This window comes from Hemiscyllium ocellatum, chromosome 24 (genome assembly GCF_020745735.1).
Source record: "Hemiscyllium ocellatum isolate sHemOce1 chromosome 24, sHemOce1.pat.X.cur, whole genome shotgun sequence".
Lineage (NCBI taxonomy): Eukaryota > Metazoa > Chordata > Chondrichthyes > Orectolobiformes > Hemiscylliidae > Hemiscyllium > Hemiscyllium ocellatum.
The window spans coordinates 48,973,290-48,993,605 of record NC_083424.1 but is presented as its reverse complement, the minus strand read 5'-3'; the positions used below and the strand labels follow the sequence as shown (position 1 = coordinate 48,993,605).

The 20,316-nt window shown below is 41.0% G+C and overlaps 1 protein-coding gene across 2 annotated transcripts in view; it reads left to right on the top strand.

Moving 5' to 3' along the window:
• zgc:63587 (uncharacterized protein LOC393431 homolog) overlaps positions 1-20,316 on the top strand; it is a 128,700-nt gene that overhangs the window by 88,454 nt on the left and 19,930 nt on the right. For both annotated transcript variants that reach the window (XM_060843776.1, XM_060843775.1), the window contains 2 exons: positions 4,027-4,110; positions 15,397-15,454. In XM_060843776.1, coding sequence (XP_060699759.1) covers positions 4,027-4,110; positions 15,397-15,454 — 142 coding nt within the window. The remainder of the gene's footprint in view (positions 1-4,026; positions 4,111-15,396; positions 15,455-20,316) is intronic.

Here is a 20,316-nt window from a genome sequence, read left to right as displayed (position 1 = left end):
ACAGGGTTGATTGTTGGTTCACTAATACTTTAGATTACAAAGGGATTTTGATCAGATTGGTCAATGGGCTGAGAAGTGGCAGATGGAGTTTAATTTAGATAAATGTGAGGTGCTGCATTTTCGGAAAGCAAATCTTAGCAGGATTTATACACTTAATGCTAACATCCTAGGGAGTGTTGCTGAACAAAGAGACCTTGGAGTGCAGATTCATAGCTCCTTGAAAGTGGAGTTGCAGGCAGATAGGATAGTGATGAAGGTGCTTGGTATGCTTTCCTTTATTGGTCAGAGTATTGAGTACAGGAGTTGGGAGGTCATGTTGCGGCTGTACAAGACATTTGTTAGGCCACTGTTGGAGTATTGTGTGCAGTTCTGGTCTCCTTCCTATTGGAAAAATGTTGTGAAACTTGAAAGAGCTTAGAAAAGATTTACAAGGATGTTGCCAGGGTTGGAGGATTTGAGCTTTGGGGAGACGCTGAACAAGCTGGGGCTGTTTTCCCTGGAGTGTCGGAGGCTGAGTGGGACCTTTATAGAGGTTTATAAAATCATGAGGGTCATGGATAGGATAAATAGACATAGTCTTTTCCCTGGGTTGGGAAAGTCCAGAACTAGAGGGCATAGGTTTAGGATGAGGGGGAATGATATAAGAGACCTCAGGGGCACCTTTTTCATGCAGAGGGTGGTACATGTATGGAATGAGCTGCCAGAGGAAGTGGTGGAGGCTGGTACAATTGCAACATTTAAGAAGCATCTGGATAGGTATATGAATCGGAAGGGTTTGCAGGGATATAGGCCGGGTGCTGGCAGGTGGGACTAGATTGGGTTGGGATATCTGGTCGGCAATGGGCTGAGAAGTGGCAGATGGAGTTTAATTTGGATAAATGTGAGGTGCTGCATTTTCGGAAAGCAAATCTTAGCAGGATTTATACACTTAATGCTCTATATTTTCTAAGCACTTCTGTAATTGAGTTTTTTGGTAATGAGCAACAGCATTTGCCTGATGCAGACTCTGTGGATGCTTAATTAGTGGAAATTTTACTACCCTCATTTTTCCAGTACTTGATAGAATCATAAACACATGCTATTAAATATTTTCTTTTTTATTGCATTCCCATTCAGTGCATTTACCAATGGGATTTTTATTCTATATACCAGCAGTGTTATTGAGGAGGAGAGATAACTCTTATGGATGGATACTGTTGGCTTAAGCTTGTAAAGGAGTTCTGGAAGATTTATGAAACTATTTTGGGTGTCTTGTGGTTTCTGAGTTTTCTGTTATTTTGGAGTAACAGATCAACTAATGGAATAAATAGGAACACATAAAAAGGGCTTAAATGAGTTCTGAGGTTTGATGAGACCTTCAGGAAAGTGAAAGTGAGGTGTGGTGTAAGCATGACTACAGGTGGGGGTGTTGTCTTAGTAGACAAGGGTTTGGTGCTAGAAAAGCACAGCAAGTCAGGCAGCATTGAGGAGCAGGAAAATCTATGTCTTGGGCAAAAGCTTTTCATCAGAAATGAGGCCATTCCTGAGGAAGGACTTTTGCCAGAAACATCGGCTCTCCTGCTCCTTGGATGCTGCCTGACCTGCAGTTCTTTTACAGCACCATACACTCTACTCTAATCTCCAGCATCTGCTGTCCTCACTTTCACCCTGTTGTCTTACTAACCTTCTCCAAGGGGAAATCTGCCTTCACTCCTGGAGTTTGTTGTCTTTACTAGTTTTATGTAGCAGTTGTGAAAAGAGTGATCGAATCGGGCACCTTTAAGCAAATTACAGCATGAAAGGAGGTTAGTTGGTTCAGCCTGTTACTGTTATGTTCTATCTCCCCATGACTCTGTACCACTTGTTTCAAACATTTATCGACCCTTCTACATAAGGCCACAAGAAATAGGAGCAGGAGTCAGCCATCTGGCCCCTCAAGTGTGCTCCATCGTTCAATGATGCCATGGTTGAGTTTCATGGTCGCCTCAACTCTACTTTCCTCTAGGTTCCTTGTGCATTAATTCCCTTAGAGTCAAAAAATCTGTTAAATTCAGTCTTGAAAATATTCGTTAGACCTGTATTTAGAGCTCTCCATAATAGCGAATTTCAAAGATCCCCATATCAGAGAAATTTCTTCTCCTCAGTTCTAAGTGACTAAGGAAGGTGATGTCTCCTAATTCTTGACTTGCCAACCATGGGACCTCCCCATCTATCCCTTAGAAACTGAATATTTCAATGAGATCTTCCCATATTCTTATCTCCAGAGTGCATAGGCAATCAATCTGTCCTCACTGATAACTCTCTTGTTCCAATAATCGAGCTAGTGAACCCTTGCCCTCCCTTTCTCCTCATTTCTATGGAGAAACTAAAACTGTTACTGTACTTTGGGCACGGTCTCAGCAAAGCAATTGTAGCAAGATTTTCTTAATCTCCAATTTCAACCCACTTGTAATATGATATGATTTGTCTTCCTAAATGCTTGCTGTACTTGTATATTATTGTATATGGGCACTTGGAGGCCTATGAGTTTTGTCACTTAAAACATTTATCTACTTTTGTGAGTTTAGTTTAATATTTTCCTACATTTTCCCAGATTATACTCCATGTGCTACCTCCCTGCCCTCTCTCATATCCTACTGATAGCTCTGTGCAGACTTTGTTTCACAGCTTAATTTCCCAATGTGCTTTCCATTCTCAACAGCTGAGATCCATTATGATTTAATGTTTCGAGTCTGGTAACCAAGAATCACTGGACTTGAAACATTAACTCTGTTTTCTGCCCACAGATGCTGCCAGGCCTGCTGAGTTTGTGTAGCGATGTCTGTTTTGTTTCGGATCTCGAGCATCCACAGTTCTTTGTTTTTGTTTGTACATTATAATTGGTCCATCTGTCTAAATCACTAGCGTATATATAATGTAATGTAAATAGTAAAGGTGTCAGCACTGATGCTTGTAGCATTTCACAAGTAACAACCTACCAGTATAAATAAGACAAATTTATATTTGCTCACTTTTCTATCATTAACCATTCTTCAATCCATGCTATTGCTCTTAATCCCATCAGCTCTTATCTTATTTATAAATATGAGCTCTTGTGCTGTAAATTTTCATTGACTCCCTTTTGACAGTCCAAAAATACTGCATCATGTAGTACCCTGCTGTTTACATGTCATAAAAAGATTTGTCAAACATCCTAAACTCTGCTGATTCTTTCTAATCATATTATGATTTTCCAAGTGCCCTGTTACCATTTCCTTAAGTAATGGGATTCATCACTTCCAAAGGGACAGTGGCCTTGATCTCAGCCACTCCTATCACAAAGCATTGATTCTTTTAACAACCCTTGGCACAAAAAAAATCATTTTACCTCTCCTTCCTGTGATAATTTTAAATTACATCTTGCTTATCAGAGTCTATACTCTGTTAAATCTCATGTTAGACATCTGAATGCCATGTGAATAATTCATTAGCTAGATTCTTTGTTAAGGCAATTAGTTTTGTCCCTCTCGTATCACCCTAATGAATCTACTGCACGGACTCTTCAATTTAGAGGCTTCTCCAGCATTACCTGTGACTGAACTATTGCTTCGAAGAAATGCAATTATTCTAGTGCCATCCTGAGCTATAGCATATTCTGACGATCTCCATTAGATCAAAGCAGATTATCCTCAGCAGCGTGGTTTTGGTGATTTCATGCATTGTGGCAATACAGCTGGCCTTACTACATCAAGACTAGGAAAGAGTCAGCTACAGTTCTTATTATTTTTGATGCTTTCTGGAAAGTGCCAAACTTGTCAGCATTGGAAATTGACAGAGTTGGACCCTTAACAATTGAGTGGCTCCTAAATCCTGTAATTTGACATGATTGATGACAATGTGGGTTCACATAATTAAGTGATTAGTGTGTCCAAGAAACTCCACTAATCCCACCAGCAAGACACTCCATTTTCAGAAGATGATGGTTGAAAATATGAAAGCAATAAAGAGGAAGAGAAGCAAATTGACTTTGTAGAATTATATCTTTAAACCTTTTCTGTGTTCTTTCAGGACGCACATGCAGGATCTACAGGAAGTCACCCAGGATTTACACTATGAAAATTTCCGCTCTGAACGGTTGAAGCGTGTTGGCAGGTGAATTATGATATCTTTAGCACCTCTTCTCTTAATCAAATGTGTATTTCTGTAAGAAAACTTTTTTTAAGAAGTTCATTTTTCTGCATATATAGTGTCTGGTAATGTCGCGAGACTAGTAATTCTGAAGTCCAGGCTCATGCTTTGGGGCCCTGGATCCAAATCCCGATGGGTTAGAATTTAAGTCCAGTTTAATAAAATCTGGAACCATGAAACTATCATCAATTGTCATAAAACCCATCTATTTCAGTAATGTCCTTTTTAAGGAATGAAATCTGACATCCTTGCCCAATATGACCTCTGTGACTCCAGGTTTGCAGCAATATGGTTGATTCTTAACTGCTGTCTGAAGTGACCTGACAACACTCAATCCAACAATAATTAAGGATGGGCAATAAAGTTTGCCCACAACCCATGCATAATTAAATACGAATACTACTTACCTTAATGGGTGAATGCTTCAAGTTCAAAGATTCCAGTATCTTGGTGGTTTAACTAGATATGTCAAATTGTAAGCAACATATTTCCACTTCTGTGTCTGCGCAGAATAAACAATTTGAGCTGGAATATTGGATGATGCTCCAGTCAGTAGCTACACTTTTAGCCTACAAGTACACCGTTTTGAGTATGGCTTCTATGCACAAGAGAACTGCTGCGTGTGACATGAATCATAACCATTGGATTTTGAGCTCAGCTTTGGGGTAATGGCAAGGAACCCTCTTAAGGAAAAGAATGAATGTAGGTAAAGGCATGCTAGAAATTAATAAATACCTCTAATAGTAGCCTGTCATTTTCTGAATGATGAACACCAATAGCTTTCGAGGAACAATGAATTTTGATGGTCATGTACACAAATTGCTTGATGCTGGTGTAAAAAGTAACCAGAAAGGCCAATGAAATGTTGGCCACTGTTTCAAGAGAGTTGATACAAAGGGGAGGTGGTAGAGCCAGAGTTGTATAGGGTCTTTACCTGACGTTGAATTCCAGTGACAGAAGACTGAAAGGAGATCTAGTTGGGGTATTTAAAAGGGTAATATATTCATTGGGAGAGGAATGTACAAACAGTATCCTCTAATAGTGAAAATCCCAAACAAGAGCATATTATCTTAAAATTAGAGCTAGGCCATTTGGGACAGAGGACAATTTTTTTTCTCTCATTGTAGTAGAAATTAAGAAGTCTCTTCCCATGTGGCTATGGATGGTGGGCCGATTGGAATTTTCATTGAGAAAGAGTATCAAGGGATATGGAGTTCAGGTGCAGTGCAGTCATGATCTGCCTAAATTATAGAATAAGATTGTTGGGCTGGTTGGCTGACATCTTGCTCTTTTATTTTAATGTGTGCGAATTGCTTGTAATGCTCAAAGTTAGAGATGAAGCTTTGATTTCATGAGGGAACACCGGGGTTCCCACCACTGCACAGTGAATTCCTAAAGTACATGCACAAGGAAACAGACAGGCTTAACCCTTGTTACTTTATCTGGTTGTATGGAGCACTACGTAGTCCTGTGGTTACCTTTCCCAAGGACAGAATTTAACTTGGATATGATGTGCCTGTGTTTGAATGCTTCTCAGTCTTTCCTGTCAGAGCTATCAGATGAATAGTTCTACCTAATTAAATGTTCCAAAGTAAATACCATATTAATAATAACGTACTCAATATCCAATAGCAGGTACTCAATCAACAGCAGAATTCTAAAACGTCCAGAGGAACAGAAGCATCTCAGAATGCTTGTTCACAGGTCTCTGAAGGTAACAAGTGTCCCATACAGAAGGTATACGGGGCACTTGCCTTTACCAGTTGTGACATCAGTTGTGATAAGAGGATGGAGTTAGGTTGAAGCTGTACAAAACTTGACAGACCACAGTTCTGTACTGCCAACAGTTCTGGTTGCCACAATGCCCAGTGATATGGTGGCTCAGTGATTAGCACTGCTGCCTCACAGCACCAGGATCCCAGGTTCAATTCCAGCCTTGGGTGACTGTGCAAACTCCACACAGACATTCTCCCCTTGTCTGCGTGGGTTTCCTCCAGGTACTCTGGTTTCCTCCCACAGTCCAAAGATGTGCAGGTCAGGTGAATTGGCCATATTAAGTTGCCCATAGTTTTAGGTGCATTAGTCAGAGGGGGGGTGGATTACACTTCGGAGGGTCAGTGTGGATTGGTTGGACCGAAGGGCCTGTTTCCACTGTAGGGAATATAACCTATAATCATATAGGAAGGAGGTGATTGCAATGGAGAGGTGCAGAGGAGATTCATCAGAACTTTGTCTGTGATGGAGTATTTTAACAAGGCTGACTAAATTTGTTAAGGGTTGGTCAAATAAGTTTTTTTTAATTCCTGTTTCTGTGTTGTTTGTGTTGTTATTTTGTATAAGTTTGTCTAGCTTTTTTCTGTAGGTCTATTTTTTTCATTTTCTGTGTTAGTTGCTGTGTAATTGTCTATGGCTTGTTGTATTGTCTGTCCATTCATGGTCAGTTGCATTAGTGAGTAAAGTTTTTTGGCATGAAATTTCCCGGTTGTATTTACAAAGTCCGTTGTGGATATCGTAAGTCATTTCTCTAAGCATTCTGTGGCCGTTTTGCCCTGCTATTCTTTTGGCTAGTGGGGTGTTAAGGGGAGGTTTGTATTTAAGACATTTCGGTAGTACCTGTTTCCTTCGGCATTTGTGCAGGAAGTATAGCTGTTTGCGGGTGGCGCTCTGTCGGATGGCATAGAATCAGGCTATTTGGCTCATCAAATCTGTATTGCTGTTGCCTGTGAGGGTCGCTTGATTTAATTCTGCTTTCCTGCATGCATCCCAAATCCTTTAAAAATCTGTTCTCGGGACAGCTATTCCGTAGCAAAGAACTTGGTATTCTATCCATTCTGTGAAAATTGATAGTTTAGTTTTTTTGTAACCACAGCTTGATTTTTTTTTGTGACCACTTTAAGTGCTGGTTGTCTAGTACCACATCATTGATGAGTGAAATCCACATGACGTTATATCCACTCTCATAACATGTCACAATGGCTAGAGCATGTGTACACTTAAATCTCTGTTCCTTTAATTCATTATAACCTCTCTTCCGAATATTTCATTCCAGAATTTTCAACTTTAACCTGCATCTGATACCAACCTGTTCACCCTGCTCATGCACTACCTGTAGTCTTCCATAAACTTTGTTAGAATTTGTTGTTTCCCAGTCTGCATCGGTCAGCATACTTTTATATTGTTCCATTTATTTTATGCCAAATTACAATATATAATGTAAACCGGAGTGACCCAAATGCAGGCCCCTCTGGAATGATACTCGCCACACTTTTCCCACTCTAAAACTCGGCTATTTATTTTCTGCTTGCAATAAAACTTAATTGTTGTATTTCTTATAGAAATGCATTTCAATTTCAGTGTTTACTTATTGTTGATTTATGATTGCTGCCCATTGTTCTGCATGGAACTGGAGAAACTAAGTGCAAGCCTGTGTATGTTGATTTACAGTTGTAACCCTAATCCGAACCCTCCATTTAACCCAGATAAGGTTCTTTTATTGCTCAAGTTTTGTTTGATCAGTTGAGTACTTTTTCTTTAAGAAAATCTATTTTCTTCTTCTGCCCTCTTGGGTGGCACAATAGCTCAGTGGTTAGCATTACTGCCTCACAGCCCTGTGTCCAATTCCAGCCTCGGGTGACTGTCTGTGTGGAATTTGCATATTCTCCATATTTCTGTGTGCACTTCCTCCGGCTGCTCCGGTTGCCTCCCACAGTCCAAAGAAATGCAGGTTAGGTGGATTAGCCATGCTCAATTGCCTATAGTATCCAGAGGTGAGCAGGTTTGGTGTATAAGCCATGGGAAATGCAGAGTTATAGGGATAGGGGTAGGGTGTAGGGTCTGGATGGGATGCTCTTCAGATGGTTCGCTTGGACTTCAAGCCAGATGGCCTGCTTGCATGCTGTGAGGATTGTTTGATTCTATGATTAAAGTGAACATAAATATGTAAGCACTGTATCTCAAATGTTCATCTTCGGTCACCTGCTTGTTCCACTTTATTTTGCGATTCAGGCCAATTAGTGCAAACATATCCCTATCAGACAGCAGTCTTGCATTTGCTGTTTCCATGACTTTAGTTACTTGGAATGCCCTTTTGAGCAGAACCTGAATGTATTGTCGTTAAAGCCTCAGGTTAGACTCGTAAATATGACTCATAGACTTAGCTGCTTAGTGATCTTGACTATGATGTCTGAGTCATTATGTCGTGCAGAAGATTGTGAAATGTTCACACAACACAGCTATTGTGTTGTTCCAGACCATTGGGCAAAACTCAGAATAAGGTCGCATCCCTCATTATAATGCAATTTATTGGAACATTTAGAAATAGCTACAAGATAATCCAGTTAATATTGTGCATCAAAATACAGATGGGAAGTCTGGCCAGCCAGGGCTCCATGGGGAGATCAAAACGAGAATGCGAACAAGAACATAATACCCACCCAAGGAGGGAATGTGTTGACTCATGTCTTGGCTTTGTGAAATATGTTTTCCAATGTACTTCTCAGTAACCCTGCATCTGTCTGCCTCTGCCTAAGTATTTTTATTCTTCTACTCAGAGCGGAAATAACAAGCTGAAGTATGTCTCTTGGTTCAAATTCAAATAAGCTTCACAACTTACTGCTTCAGGATTGGTTGAAATGGCCCAATGTGCATTTTAAAATGTCACTAAAAATGTTCTAGACTGAACATCTAGGAAGACATTCAGTTTTCTGAACATGAAGGTGTGGCTCATGAATGCACGTTATTTCAGGTTACCCTTCAGTAAAAATCTGCTCTTTCCATAACTGGAAAAGCTGGCAATTATTCAGTATTTCTGCCTATTCCATGCACTTCCAAATCCATTCAATTGCAAGACCTAAATTTAAGAATAAAATTCAAGTTTCTTTACATCAAATAAAAGACTCATTTCAACTTGACAAGTTTCTCAATTAAATGTTCACGCTAATAACCTCCATCTGCACCACATCTGAATTGGTGATTTACTGAAGATACACCAAGCTTCACACAATATCTCCTAACTGCTAAATCTCCCTTTTTTGACACTCCTGTTGTATGAGCTCTCTCCTGTTCAGAACTGTATGGTCTGGTGTCATGTACTGAAAAGCAGAGGGCAGTATTTAGCCATTCTGGCATTCAGATGATCATGTGATTAAATCCAGGTTTATCATAGTGTTGTCAAACTGGAAAAATAATAGAATCATGGGATATTAGTTAATTCATAGTATTTTTTAGGAAAATCCCCTTTTTGAGGGGTGGGTCAATACCATTTTTTTAATTCATTCATGGGATGAGAGAGACGCTGGCTAGACCAACATTTACTGTCCATTACTAATTGCCCAGAGGCCAGTTAAGAGTCAACCACATTGCCACGGGCCTGGTGTCTTAAGTAGGCAAGACCAGATAAGGCTATTTTCCTTCCCTAGAGGACATTAGTGAACCAATCAGTGATGATTTCATGGTCATCATTAAACACTCAGTTTCAGATCTTTTTATTGAAATCAAATTTCACCATCTGCCATAGCGGGATTCAAATCTGGTTTGCCAGAACATTAACATGGTCTGTGGATTAACAATCTAGCGATAATAACACTAGGCCATTGCTTCCCATCCTGTGCTATTCCTCCATGCTGTTCTTTGCTTAATACCTAACAATTGGGAAGAGATAAATACTGTCCACGGTGTTTACTGGGCAGAAAAGGGAGGTCAGCAGCTGAATACGTGTTGTCCATCTTTAAACCAAAGTTGTAATGAGGTCAGGAGCTGAGTGACCCTGGTGGAGTGCAATCTGGGAGTCACTGTGCGGGCTATTGCTGAGCAGATGCTGCTTGATAGAACTATTGATGGCACCTTCCATCACTTTACTAACGATTGAGAGTAGACTGATGGGGTAGTGAGTTGGCTGGGGAGGATGTGTTCTACCTTTTTCTGTGTAGGATGTACCTGGGCAATCTTCCATACTGTTGACTGATGCCAGTATTATGACTGTATGCAAAGAGCTCAGCTAGGAGAGTAGCAAATTCTGAAGCTCAAGTAGTCAGTCCTATTGCTGGAATGTTGTCAGGGTTCATACACTTCGCAGTGCCACCAACTATTTCCAGATATCATGCAGACTGAATTGAATTGCCTGATGCTGGGGATCTCTGGAGGCCACCATGTTGTTTTCGAGGAAGATCCAACTCCATCAGTGGGGCAGCCTTCATGTGAACATAGCTGTGATGAGAATCCTTGCAGCTGGAACTGTAGCAAAGGGATTAACTGATAGAGCAAGAAAAGGTGAAAAACAAGAAAGCAGTTAGCACCATGGGAGAGATTTCAGTTTATTTCTATCAGGAGAATGAGAGAGATTAAACAGAATACGGTAATGACAAAGAAACAGACCTGGAGAAGCAAAAGTTATAAAATATAAATATGCAAACTGAAATGAAATTATATTAATGAATGGTGAGCAGGAGAAGTAATTGTGACTGATGTAAATAGAAAATCATGTTGTAATACTAGTGCCTGAGCTTTGACTGCAACTGGGTTGAGATTTAAAATATTCTTGTATAGATAAGGAAAAATGTGAGCAAGGTTCGCTATCTTAATTAGAGACCATATTATAGAACGTGAATGAGAGGATTTAAATTCAGAAGTTGTCTAAAGAGATTCTCTTGGAATTGAGCTAAGTAAAGTGATAGGATTGAACATGCTTCCAAAAATGCATTCTAACTCATCAAGAGGGGAAAAATAAATCAAGAATGTAATTTCCAGAGAACTTAGAGGGGTATATTAGTGACAAAGCTATAATTGTGGTAACTTTTAATTATATACAAGACTAGACAGAGATAGGAAAAAATGTTAGTGATGAAAAGAGAGAGGATTGTTTGCAATGCATTTGCCATATTTTCTTAAATGATCTGTTGCAGCTCTTGGGAAGAATGCAATCCTTAAAAATAGAAAATAATGGGTATAGATGTTGCTAACCTCTGGCGAGAGAAAGAGTCAATAATTCAGGTTTTCTGAGGAGACTCTGGCATAGTGGTAATGTTGCTGGGCAAGTATTCCAGAGGCCCAGGTTAATGCTCTGGGGTGACAAATTCAAATAGCATAGTGGCAGCTGCTAAAATTTAAATGAATTAAACTGGAAAATTAATCTCAGTAGTAGTGACCATGATCGCTATCATCAATTGACATAAAAACCCATACAGTTCACTGACATGCCTAAGCAAGTCAATCTACCATTCTTCCTCAGTCTGGCCTATTTTTGACTCGACACCCAAGGTAATGTAGTTAACTCTTAATTGTGCTTTGTAAGTCACTCTGTTTGAGGATAGTTTGGCTTGGACAACACATGCTGACCCACCAATGTTGCCCAGTATCCACGAAAGAATAAGGAGAAAATAAGATATATCATGGATCATCACCCTGTTTCAGAGAAATATTTTGACAAGAGATAGAAAATGTCAAAATCTGGCGTATTTCAGTCTAGGTAGGGTGAAAGAATGGGGTCAAATTTTAAACTTGAAGTAATTGTGCTAACAGGGTCGATAGTTAAAAATTAAAGTCAGCCAGTCCAAATATAGGGAATATCTCAGAAAACTGCAGAAAGTCAGCTTAAAAAGATAAAAAAGGGATGTTGAGAGAAACAGCTGAATAGCAGAAGGAAAGGGGGTGGTCAAGGGGTGTTTTTGTGACTTGAAGCCTGTGTCCAGTGAGATTCCAGAGGAATCAGTGGGTTCTTGTTGTTTGTTATATGTAATTTAGACCTGAAAGGAGGGTTGATTAGTAAATTTATGAATGGTATGAAAATTGGTGGAGTGGTAAATACTGATGTGAATAGCCTTAGATTACAGGAGGATGTAGATGGGCTGGTTGGGTAGGTTAATCAGTGGCAAATGGAATTCAATCTGGGTAATTATGAGGTAATGCACTTAGGCAGGCCAAACAAGGTAAGGCAATACATGGAGTGGTAGGACCTTGGGAAGCACCAAGCATCAGACAGATCTATGTGTGCATGTTCACTAACCCCTTAGGCAGTGATACAGATTGATGAAGTGCTTAAGAGGGCATATAGGATACTTGCCTTTGTTATTTGTGGCATTGAGCTTAAGAACAGGGAGGCTATGCTGGAACTATATAAAATGTTTGTTAGGCAACAGCTAGAGTATTGCTTGCAGTTCTGGAACCAACATTACAGGATGGGTATAATAGCACTGGAGACGGTCCGAACAGATTTACCAGGATGTTGCCTGGGCTGAAGACTTTTCGTTATGGAGAGAGATTGGACAGACTAGGGTTGTTTTCCTTGGGCAAGAGGAGATTGAGAGGGCACATGATTGGGATGTATAAAATTGAGGATATAGAGTTGACAGGAAAGAACATTTCCCTTTGGTGGAGGGATCAGTGTCATAGAGATGTACAGCACAGAATCAGACACTTTGGTCCAACTCATCCATGCTGACCAGATATCCCAACCTAATCTAGTCCCACCTGCCAACACCTGGCCCATATCCCTTCAAACCTTTCCTATTCATATACCCATCCCAATGCCTTTTAAATGTTGCAATTGTACCAGCCTCCACTACTTCCTCTGGCAGCTCATTCCATTCATGTACCACCCTCTGAGTGAAAAATTTACCCCTTGGGTCTCTTTTATATTTTCCCCCCCTCACCCTAAACCTATGCCCTCTAGTTCTGGACTCGCCCACCCCAGGGAAAATACTTTGTCTGTTTATCCTATCCATGCCCCTCATGATTTTATAAACCTCTATAAGGTCACATCATTTCTGATAGGAAGGAGAGCAGAATTGCATGCAATATTCCAACAGTGGCCTAACTAATATCCTGTACAGCCACAACATGACTTCTCCACTCTTTTACTCAGTACTCTGACCAATAAACAAAAGCATACCAAACGCCGCCTTTACTGTCCTATCTACATGCGACTCTACTTTCAAGGAGCTATGAACCTGCACTCCAAAGTCTCTTTGTTGAGCAACACTCCCTAGGACCTTACCATTAAGTGTATAAGTCCTGCTAAGATTTGATTTCCCAAAATGCAGCAGCTCACATTTATCTAGATTAAGCTCCATCTGCCACTTCTCAGCCCATTGGCCCATCTGGTCAAGATCCTGTTGTAATCTGAGGTAATCTTCTTTGCTGTCCACTGCACCTCCAGTTTTGGTGTCATCAGCAAACTTACTAGCTATACCTCTTATGTTCACATCCAAATCATTTATATAAATGATGAAAAGTAGTGGACCCAGCACCGATTCTTAGTTTTGTGCTAGAAAGAGCACAGCACAGCAGGTCAGGCAGCATCTGAGGAGCAAGAGAGTTGATGTTTCGGGCTGAACTTTTCATCAGGACTCAGAGTCCTGATGAAGCATTAAGCCCGAAATGTCAACTCCTTTGCTCCACAAATCCTGCCTGACTTGCTGTGCTCTTTCCAGTGCAACACTTCATTGACTCTGACTTCTCCAGCATCTGTAGTCTTCACTATCTCCCTGGAGGCATCAGTGATCATGGAGCAAACATTTAAGGTAAGGAGTCAGAAGTTTAGTGGAGATGAGGACTTTTTTTTCAACCAGAGGGTGGTGGGATTATGCTTCTCACTTCCTGTAGAGGCAGAAACTGTCAACATTTAACAAGTATTTAGATGTGCACTTGTAATGCCAAGACATACAAGGCCTTAGGCTACTTGCTGGAAAATGGGATTAGCATAGTTAGGTGATTGTTTTTGACCAGCTGTTACATGAACTGATGTCACACCCATCCTCATTCTTTCTAGTTATATTACTGGAAGGAAAATGTAACAATCCTGCTTTTGTATGGACCTGATGATCAGGTTAATACGAGTCATTTATTAAATATACATGTATGTTATACATGTGTATTAATTATATATAAGAACAGTGGTCATCTGGAATCTTAAAACTTTTAATTCCAGAAGAAACACCATGATAAAAATCCTAAACTGCTAGTGGAATGACTCTTCGATGTAGTATATTCTTTAATTGCATTATTTATAGAACATAGAAAAATACAGTGTAGGACAGGCCCTTTGGCACTCGATGTTGCGCCGACCCAAGCCCACCTAACCTACACTAGCCCACTATCCTCCATATGCCTATCCAATGCCCATAAAGACGGAGAGTCCACCACTGTTACTGGCAGGGCATTCCATGAACTCACGACTCGCTGAGTAAAGAATCTACCCCTAACATCTGTCCTATACCTACCACCCCTTAAAGCAATGCCCCCTCGTAATAGCTGACTCCATATGTGGAAAAAGGTTCTCATTGTCAACACTATCTAAACCCCTAATCATCTTGTACACCTCTATCAAGTCACCCCTAAATCATCTTTTCTCCATTGAAAACAGCCCCAAGTGCCTCAGCCTTTCCTCATAAGATCTTCCTACCATACCAGGCAACATCCTGGTAAACCTCCTCTGCACCCGTTCCAGTGACTCCACATCCTTCCTATAGTATGGCGACCAAAACTGCACACAATACTCCAGATACGGCTGCACCAGAGTCTTATATAACTGCAACATGACCTCAGGACACTGGAACTCAATTCCTCTACCAATAAAAGCCAGTACGTCATATGCCTTCTTCACAGCACTATTTACCTGGGTGGCAACTTTCAGAGATCTGTGTACATGGACACCAAGATCCCTCTGCTCATCCACACTACCAAGTATCCGACCATTAGTCCAGTACCCCATCTTCTTGTTACTCTTACCAAAGTGAATCACTTCACACTTACCTTCATTGAACTCCATTTGCCACCTTTCTGCCCAGCTCTGCAGCTTATATATATTCTGCTGTAACCTGCCACATCCTTCCTCACTGTCGACAGCTCCACCGACTTTCGTATCATCCGCAAACTTGCTCACCCAACCTTCTAGCCCCTCCTCCAGGTCATTTATAAAAATGACAAACACAGCAATTGTCTCAAAACAGATCCTTGCGGAACACCGCTAGTAACTGCTAGTAATTCAGTATTTTCATCCATTAGTACAGCTCAGTTCTGTTTTGAAATCCCATTGTCATGTCACTATTTCCACCATTTTTTATGGACACACATTGATTGTATGAGAGATGGTCATGAATGCATTTGTGCAGGTTTCTCTGCAAATAATTTCCAATTGTACCTAATTGACATACTTACCAAGGAAGAATCCAGCACAGGGGGAAGGTCACCATGTGGGATGGGCAGGTGACCTTGAGTTTGACAGATTTCTGATTTGCTCTCTCTGTTTCTCACCAGGGATGTGGAAGATGAAACGGTCGACAAGGACAAGATTTTGCTGCAAAAGGAAGCTGAAGTGAGTATCAGTTTCCAACAGGTGAAAATACAGGAAAAACCTTGATCATGAACATTTTCAGGACTGAAAGCACAGACTCCATCACAGCATCTGGAAAAAATGTTTTTTCTGATTCTGAATAATTTATAATTAGCAAAACAGGAAGCCGGGCTGAATTCAGTGGGTTTCTTTGCTAACAGCTGCCTCAACGATTCTTCTTGTTGTCAAATTTGCTCTTTCAGTAAATGACTTTTTGCTGCATTATGTACAAAGCTGAACAACTCTATTCAAATCTTGGTAATTGAAGGTAGTGCAACATGCAACTGTTTGGAGGCAGTTTGGAAAGGTGTTTGGAGCAGGAATAAGAGAAGAAGTGAGGCAGTGGGCAACGGTAGGGCAGGCTGGGAGAGGCAGAACAGAGAAGGTGGTCATGGAGGGGGGGGTGGGGGTGACTGAAGGGAAAATCAGGTGAAAGGGTTGCAGGGGTAATTGGGGAGGGGGTGCACAGAAGGAAATGGCCATGCTGGTGGAAAGCTGAGGGAACAGGGGAGAATGAGGGGACCAAGAGCCAGGGGAGGAAGGAAACAGAGGTGGCAGAGGGAGGGAAAGGGACAGGAGTGTGGGTGATGGAGGATTGGGGAAGGGAAGGGAAGAGTGGAAGGGCTCAGGACAAGGAAGGTAACTGCAAAGCAAGGTGGCAGGAGAGGGAAGAGAGTAGAGAAAGAATGGAGAAGAGAGAGGGAAATGAGAGTGCGGTGAAGGGGGAAAGAAATAGTGGGGAAGAAAGGAACAGTATGCGGAATAAACTTGTATGGGGAGGAGGAAATGGCAAGCAAAAAATGGGAAGATCAAGGGTGGAGGATTATGTTTATTCTTTATGCATCACATCTGTCTCACTGGCAAGCCTGTCTTTTGTTTCTTAACATGTATTCTGTTTGAGAACCTAGTGCTCACCTGTCTTGTTGAAGCCTTGGCATTTGTGTGTTGTCAGTGGACCTGCAGTACAGTTAGAGAGGGAGTTCTGTTTCGGGTGTTCGGAGAGAAATGTTGAGGTCATGGCATTCCATGTATTTTTTCCCTTCTCCTGTGATAGAGATTGCATGTTTGGAAGATTCTGTTGAAGAAGGCTTGGCAGGTTGCTGCAGTACACTTTATATATAATAGACACTGCTGGCAGTGACGGGAGTGAATGTTTAAGGTGGTGGATGAATCAGCAAGCAAGGCTGCTTCGTCCTGACGCTGTTGAGCTACTTGGGTTTTTCGAGCTGCGCTCATCCAGGCAACTGGGAAATATTCCTTCACGTTACTGGCTTGTGCACGTTCAGCAGTGAACAGGATTTGTCGAGTCAGGAGGTGAGTTAATTGCTGTAGAACTCCCAATTTCTTGATCTGCTGTTGTCACCACTGCATTTTTATGGCTGGTCCAATTACGCTTTAGGTCCGTGGTAACTCCCAGGATGTTGGCGAGATTTTCTGTAAAGGTAATGCCGATGAATGTGAAGAAATTGTTGGATTCTCACTTCATAGAATCACAGAATCCCTACAGTGTGGAAACAGGCCATTTGGCCCAACAGGTCCACACTGATCCTCCAAAACGTATTCCACTCAGACCCATTCCCCTACCCTATTACTCTATTTTTACCCCTGATTACCACGCCTAACCTACGCATCCCAGAACACTATGGGCAATTTAGCATGGCCAATTCACCTAACCTGCACATCTTTGGACTATGGGAGGAAACCCAAGCACCCAGAGGAAACCCAATGCAGGTATGGGGAGAATGTGCAAACTCCATGCAGACAGTTGCCTGAGGCTGGAATCGAACCCAGGACCCTGGCATTGTGAGGTAGCAGTACAAATGTTAATCAGCCCGAGGCTGAATGCTGTCCAAGTTCAGAAGAGAGGAGGAGGTGGAAAGTGTACTTTGAGTCAACAGATTAGGTTTGGGTAGATGCAATGGTGGAGCAGAGCTGAGGGATCCTGTAACCTACTTCTGTTTCAGTTTCTTCTTGTAGTTAAAGTATTTTTCCTAAACATGGAGATTTCATTACAAACTGAAGACTACTATTGATGATCTTTTGATATAAAGTGGTTTAGAAAACCTGGATATTTGCTGTGAGGTATTAGAGTTGCCAGATTGTAACTGCCAGTATACCTTCACAGTTAGAGTAGCTGGAACATCTCATAAGAAAAAAAGTCCTGTAAGGTTAGTTAAATGCACCAATGCTCTGTGCTGCCTATTCAAATAGATATAGTTTGCTTCTCCTAAAAGTATGCAGTCCCTTACTTCAAAGTCGGGGTGAGTTAAAGTTAAAGAGGGTTAACTGGTTTGTTTAAAACAATAGATAAATTATGCCAATCATGCCATTAAATACTTTACATACACATCCCTCCCAGGACTAGAAAATGACAGCCAAATAAAATGAGTGTAATTTTGGACTAATGTATGATAGAATATGACTGCTGACTTTTCATTTTGTTCACTAGAGAGGGTAGAGAAACCCTCAGGGCTTAATAGAGCACCTTCAGCACTACAGCGTCATCTAGAATTTTGTATCCCATCCTGCAGTGGAATTTGACCCATGAACCCTGTGAGCTGGAGGTGAGAATGCTACCAACTAAGCCAAATATGCCACGTAATACTGGAAAGAGAAAGTGAGCTAAAATGGTGGAGAAGGAGCAGGCATATTGTTGCCAGTGTCACTTCATCAGGTTCACTGGTTTTCCTAATCAAGGAAGAAGAATGTCCTGTAGTTGAGCTCTTCAGTTGATTACTGCCATCCAGTCAAACAGTTACACTTGGAATTAATCCATTGTTTTCTGCAAGCATCCATTCTAATCTAATTACTCTGCTCTGAGATTACTCAGAGCATGACTTGGCACGTTGCCACGTGATAGTTAGACTTTAGCTGCAAAGCAATTGCGCGTGTGTGTGTGTGGTTGTGAGGAGCACTCACATTAGCATACAAGCTGCTTACTTACTTAGGGAGCAGAGTCTGATGATGTTGCTGAGGTACAGTTAAAATGGATATTGAGATGAAGACTGCCTTCTAACTATCATAACACTCTAGCATTTAGTGTGATTGTGATGTTTATTCAGTTAAGAGGCTGCAGTGAGCTGCTTTTCTGGTTCAGTTCATTTCTGTATATCCAGAAATGTGGAGAAATATGTGGGAAGTGTGAATGGGTTTGTTGCTGTCCTTTTCAGTTCAGGGACCTTGTTCCAATCTGATTCAGGCTGATAGGGTGAATGCTTTTCTCTGTATTGACTGTAAAAGCTCCATGTGAAGAGAATTTGATGACATTCCAAAGCATTTTCTGATGGGTCCTTTCACAATAGAAAGAAGTCCATAATTCTGAGCAAATTTGCAGACATGTGCCATCTTGGTCAGGGGATAAGCAGAATAGCTTGTGCATTAAATGGGACTGGTTTAGAAAGTATGTTTGAGGTTGAAATTTAGCTGTCAATGTACAGTAAAGATAGTTGGAAGAGTTGCATTAGGTGCTACAAGAAGCAATGCTATAAATACATCAGCGTGTTTAGTAATTTTGCAAGAAATGACCAGAGTGATACTTCCTGGTGTTGAAGTCAAGCTTTTGTGCTTTGTGTCTTTTTTGCAACATGTTCACTGAGTTCTGAATGCTGGTTGAAAAAAGCATTATATTGATGGGTCTTCAGTTAAGGACACACTGGTTGCACAACCCACATACCCAACATATGGTCAGGTGTAATTAGTTTGTGCCTTTTTCCCCCCTCCTTTTATACAATGAACTATATACAAAATGTTCTGCATTTGACAAGAAAAGAGTTAACTGGAGTAAATCAAATTCTTCAGAAATCTGTATTTTCAGAACTACGTTTTTAGTGGAAGGCTAAGTATTCTTTCATTGAAGCGAGCGGATGTTGGCAAGGCCATTGTTATTTTTATTCTCCCACAGCAGAGCTCTTTTTATTTATTAAGCTGACATACCTAGCAGCCTCACCTGAAGGAAGGAAAGTCACCACATTTACATAATAGACAGGCTTTAATTTAATTGCTTCACACAGTAAGGGCCTCAAAGTTGCATCTTTCAGCTGTTCTGAAATGTGTCTTTATCAGTAAAACACTTTGTGGATGGGCTGGGAGGAAATCAGCTGATGGTCTGCAGCTTCTGGGAAATTTTTGAAAAAACAAACTCTTACTTCCTTTCTTGAGAAGTTCCTGGGTTTCTGCAATAAATGGCTCGTCATGATGTGCTGGCAGAAAAATTATTGCCATACAGCATTACTTAGATGATGACTTTGCTGATTATTTTGATGCAAATGCCAGCTTCAGACTTTAAGGGGTTGATTTTGAAGTGATTTACATTTGTTGCAAATTAAGCTTTACTGTAGGCTGCAAGGTAAAAGTCTACCCATTTATAGTTTTCTCCTCTGAGCAGCAACTGTATAATTTGTACAAGTAAAACAAAAAAAGCATTGGCACAATTTGTATTGCCCTTGCTTATTTCTCAGTGTTGTACGTGGCATGTATTCCTGCAGAGCACATCACAGCCAGTGAGTGTGTTGCATTTTAAGAAAGTTCTGGTGACTATGAAAGGCAGCCATGAGATACTGACTGATAAATGACACAACCTGAAGAAAACATAGACCCGGTCACTCTACAAACCTAACCATTAAAAAAGAGTTGCTAATTCACTAAATGCTTACCATGATATGGTAAGGGTACTAGGAGAAAGTGAGGACTGCTGATGCTGGAGATCAGAGCTGAAAAATATGTTGCTGGAAAAGCGCAGCAGGTCAGGCAGCATCCGAGGAGCAGGAGAATCGACATTTCAGACATAAGCTTTTCTTCAGAAATGAGGAGGGTGTGCCAAGCATGCTAAGATAAAAGGTAGGGAG